At 31.1% G+C, this 4301-nt stretch overlaps 1 protein-coding gene across 1 annotated transcript; it reads left to right on the top strand.

Moving 5' to 3' along the window:
- Nucleotides 1-2846: 2846 nt before the first annotated feature.
- Nucleotides 2847-3914, top strand: LOC117921907. The gene has a single exon (XM_034839853.1). It carries the CDS (start codon nucleotides 2847-2849, stop codon nucleotides 3675-3677), a length of 831 nt encoding a protein of 276 aa, XP_034695744.1. The 3' UTR covers nucleotides 3678-3914.
- Nucleotides 3915-4301: the final 387 nt, after the last annotated feature.

Here is a 4301-nt window from a genome sequence, read left to right as displayed (position 1 = left end):
TTATTAAAACTATTGAGCCTTCTCATCAAATGAATTTTCTTATTTGAAATTATTTTGCATAAAGCATTAAAATCTCATTTTTATTATAATTTACAAATATTTTCATTGTGTACAATTTTACCTTCAATTTGACAACATGACATTTTTTTAGAATTTTTAAAATATTAAAATTATAGATTTATTTTTATCATTTTTTTGCCAAATAATTAATATTCAAAATATTAATAAAATTAATTATATTAATTGTAAAAATAATTATTTTACGCCATTGTGCATTCCTTTCTTATTAAAATTATTATTTTTTAAATTTTTTTAAAAATCCCATCATTACCAAAATATTCAAAATATGTCATACACTAATAAATTTTTTTATGATTTTGGTGATACTAGATTGGAGTTTTTGTAAATATTTCTCACTTAACCATGTTTGGTACGTGAGCATAGAGAATAAGAAATGTGAATGAATATTTTGTTTCTATTCTTATATCTCCTTAAATAAGAATGACTTCGATGGTTTCGATTCCTACATTTGGTATTACCTGAGATTATATGGTTAGAATGATTATTTATTTTCATTTCAATGTTTGAATACAGTGGTAATGAAATTAGAAAAAAATAACAATAATACCCTTACACAATTTAAAGTATTTTTTTTTTTCATTTTAGAATAACACCTTTTGAGAATGTTTTTTTTTCTAAATAATAAGACTAAGAAAAATAATATTTACTCCATAATTAAAATTAACCACAAAAGTCATGAACCTAATGGAATTGAAGGGGTAAAATAATAATTTTAGTATGTTCTATATCATTAGTCTCATTATCATTGAAGTTTTCTAAACATGGAAATAGATGAGAAAATGTATGAGATATTGATTTCCACTCTTCATTAACTCAATCCTATTATTTTATATCTACTGGCATGTTATGGGTTAATAAAAATATTTTTTGAAATAAACATAAAACCCTTCAAATATAACCCAAAAAAAAAAAAAAAAAAAAAACACAAAATCCATGACAAAATGCCTGTCTAATTTGTTTCAAATGTATTGTAAAAGGCTAGTATATACCAGAATAAAAATACAAATAGGGCATTGAAATGTGATTTGAATGAAAGGATCATTACAAGTTTCATTGATACTTTAAAAGGCTAAAAAGATGATAACAAAATTATTGAAACAATAGCTTTACTAATATGATTGTGGGTGGGAGGCCTTGGGCAAAGTCAATTAAGCAGATTGAATACAGACTTCTTTTTAATCTTGAAATTCTTTTATTTTTAGAAGTTAAATTATTTGCTTCTATTGTTTCATACTGTATTACATCTTGATTACTTAATTCCCTACTAATTTTTAAAAAACTATAATACTAAGAGTATTTATATATTTATTATATTTATTTGAGGATAAGTTCGAAAATGTTCAATATTATTTTTAGTTTATTTGAACTTTGTTATGACAATTGGACATTTTAGGGTTCTAGGAATTTTGGGATGTATTTGAACTTCCTTGTGACCATAGGTGTAGATTTTTCCTCTTCTTATCATAGATTTCTAGATGTTTTTATGCATTAAATTGAGAAAGAAAGTAATTTGACGTACTCTAGATTATATTTTGTTATTTTTGTTACTTCTCTCTACTCATTTTTGTTGAGAAAAATAAAAGTTATAATGCGCTTGTTGGATTAATTAGTAGAAGCATCTATACAAAGATACATAAAGTTCTAACATGGTTAGGCTAACCATGATTATTAACAAAACATTTCTCTTTTTTCATTTTTTCTTGATAACAATAATTGAAAAGAAAATCGATACCTCCATTATATTAAATCAAAGTTTCTTGATGGGCCACTTCAATTAGATAAATATTCTTAGAACAATTAAAATTTTAATGAATAAAATTTGGAAATTAAAAAGAAATTGATGCCTCATGGATTATTAAAATAGAAACCTAAATCCAATTTATATCAGATATTGTGTTTATTTTATTTTTAAATATTCTTAAAAGTTAAAACTTCAACTACATTTCCTAAATTTAGAAATATTCTCACTCTCAATTCAACTACAACAAAACAATTTAAAGTTAGCTGCTCTTATTCTATATAAAGTCATATTTTCTCCTATGTCATATGTTAGTATCCACAGATGGAGGATATGATAGTTAAACAGTGTCTTCTTGGGCATGCAGGAAACGTTTGAAAAAGTCTACAAGGTCATCTCCAGAAACAGCAGTCACCTGCTGGCTGTGAAATCTTCGGTTTCTTCTCGTTCTTCTTGGTTTCTGATCAGGGAGGAAGAGATACTCCTTTCTGTAGGGGCTTGCCCTGATGTTGTTCATTGCTTCAGTGGTTATTCAAGCAAGGAAGTTGATGGTAGTTTGGTTTATAACCTGATTCTTGAGTACGCACTTGAAGGAAGTCTGATGAGTTTGATAGAGAGGTGCAGAAGTAAATTAACGAAATTTGAAGTTTTGCGTTACGCGAGGATGATAGTCAGGGCTCTTTGCCACATGCATGAGAGGAGTCATTCACTATGTTCAAGACGTGCTTAGGACTGTTGAATGTTTCAAAGTTGTTGTTACTAGTTTTTAGGTGTTGGTTATTTTTCGGTTTTTGCATGTTTTGTTCATGGCTTAATCCTTTGTCCACATTTATAGTGGGTAGTTGTTGATTAAGTTTTTTTTATTTATAATTTCTGATGATTAATGAATTGTTGTCGTTCTAGTTTGTTTTACTTCTACAACATCTTTCCGTTGTTCTTCGTCCTTATTTTTGAAAAACTACAATTGGTATCAGAGTTTCTACTCTTAAGGGACCAGTGGTGTTTAGGTTGAGTTCTCAAAGATGCCATGGAAGTCGAATCAAGCTTTTCTTCAATCGCCCCTCTAGTCTTCGATGGTGACAATTATCGATTCTGGGCCATTAGAATGAAGACGTACCTTGATGTTATGGACCTTTGGGAAGCTGTGGAAGAGGATTATGAAATCATTCCTCTTCCGAGCAATCCAACGATGGCTCAGATTAAGCATCATAAGGAAAGAAAAATAAGGAAGTCCAAGGTAAAAGCCTGCTTATATGTTGTCGTTTCTTCCACAATCTTCACTTACATCATGTCATTTAGATCAACAAAGGCGATTGGGGATTATCTCAAGATAGAATACGAGGAAGATGAAAGAATAAGAGGAATGCAAGTTCTGAATCTGATTCGAAACTTTGAGTTGCAAAAGATGAAGGAGGCAGAATCCATCAAAGAGTATTTTGACAGGTTGCTTAACATTGCAAACCGAGTTAGATTACTTGGTTCTTCATTGCTAGACTCAAGGATAGTTGAAAAAATCCTTGTGACGGTGCTTGAAAGATTTGAGGCATCCATTACAGCCTTAGAAAACACTAAGGACTTGTCAATGATCATATTCGCAGAGCTTTTAAATGCATTGCAAGCACAGGAGCAAAGAAGAGTTATAAGGCAAGACGGTGTTATCGAGGGTGCTTTACTAATTAAGCATCACGTGAATGCAATAAATAACAGGAATAAGAAGGGTAAAAAACATCAAGGCTCAATGGAGAATATACAACCAACAACAACAAGAGCAAAACTGGAAACAAAAGGAACCCCATCCTCCCTGTCAGCATTTTGGTGGCAAATCTCATCCGCATTTCAAATGCTGGAAAAGACCTGACGCCAAGTGCACCAAATGCAACTAGATGGGGCATGAAGCTGTCATCTACAAAAACAAAAATCAACAACATGGTGAAAAGGCACAAGTTGCTGATCAAGAGGAGGATCAACTATTCATGGCTACATGTTTCTCTAGCCTGGAATCAAGTGAGAGTTGGCTCATTGATAGTGGTTGCAGTAACCACATGACACATGACAAGGATCTATTCAGGGAACTAAGAAGCACAAACACGTCGAAGGTGCGAATTGGAAATGGCCAGTACATAACCATGGAAGAAAAGGGAACAGTTGCAATTTAAAGTTGTTCAAGTACAAAGCTCATTTCTGATGTGTTGTATGTCCCTAAAATAGATCAAAATTTGTTAAGTGTTGGACAACTAATTGAAAAGGATTATAAAGTTGTGTTTGAAGACAAAAGTTGCTTGATTAAATATACGGTTGGCCAAGATATTTTCAGGGTAAAAATGAGAGGGAAAAACTTTGCTCTAAATCCATTGGAGGATGAGCAAATTGCTTTCCCAATCAAAGAAAATATCACAGAGGTGTGGCAAAAAAGGCTTGGGCACTATCATCATCAAGGGTTGTTACAAATGAAATCTAAGATGATGGCGAATAACCTTCCAAA

The sequence above is a fragment of the Vitis riparia genome, chromosome 9 (genome assembly GCF_004353265.1).
Source record: "Vitis riparia cultivar Riparia Gloire de Montpellier isolate 1030 chromosome 9, EGFV_Vit.rip_1.0, whole genome shotgun sequence".
NCBI lineage: Eukaryota > Viridiplantae > Streptophyta > Magnoliopsida > Vitales > Vitaceae > Vitis > Vitis riparia.
This window is presented reverse-complemented; position numbering and strand designations above follow the sequence as displayed.

Bases quoted from the DNA above. Each gene is read 5' to 3' on its own strand.
- LOC117921907 (XM_034839853.1), top strand. From the start codon at position 2,847: ATGGAAGTCGAATCAAGCTTTTCTTCAATCGCCCCTCTAGTCTTCGAT.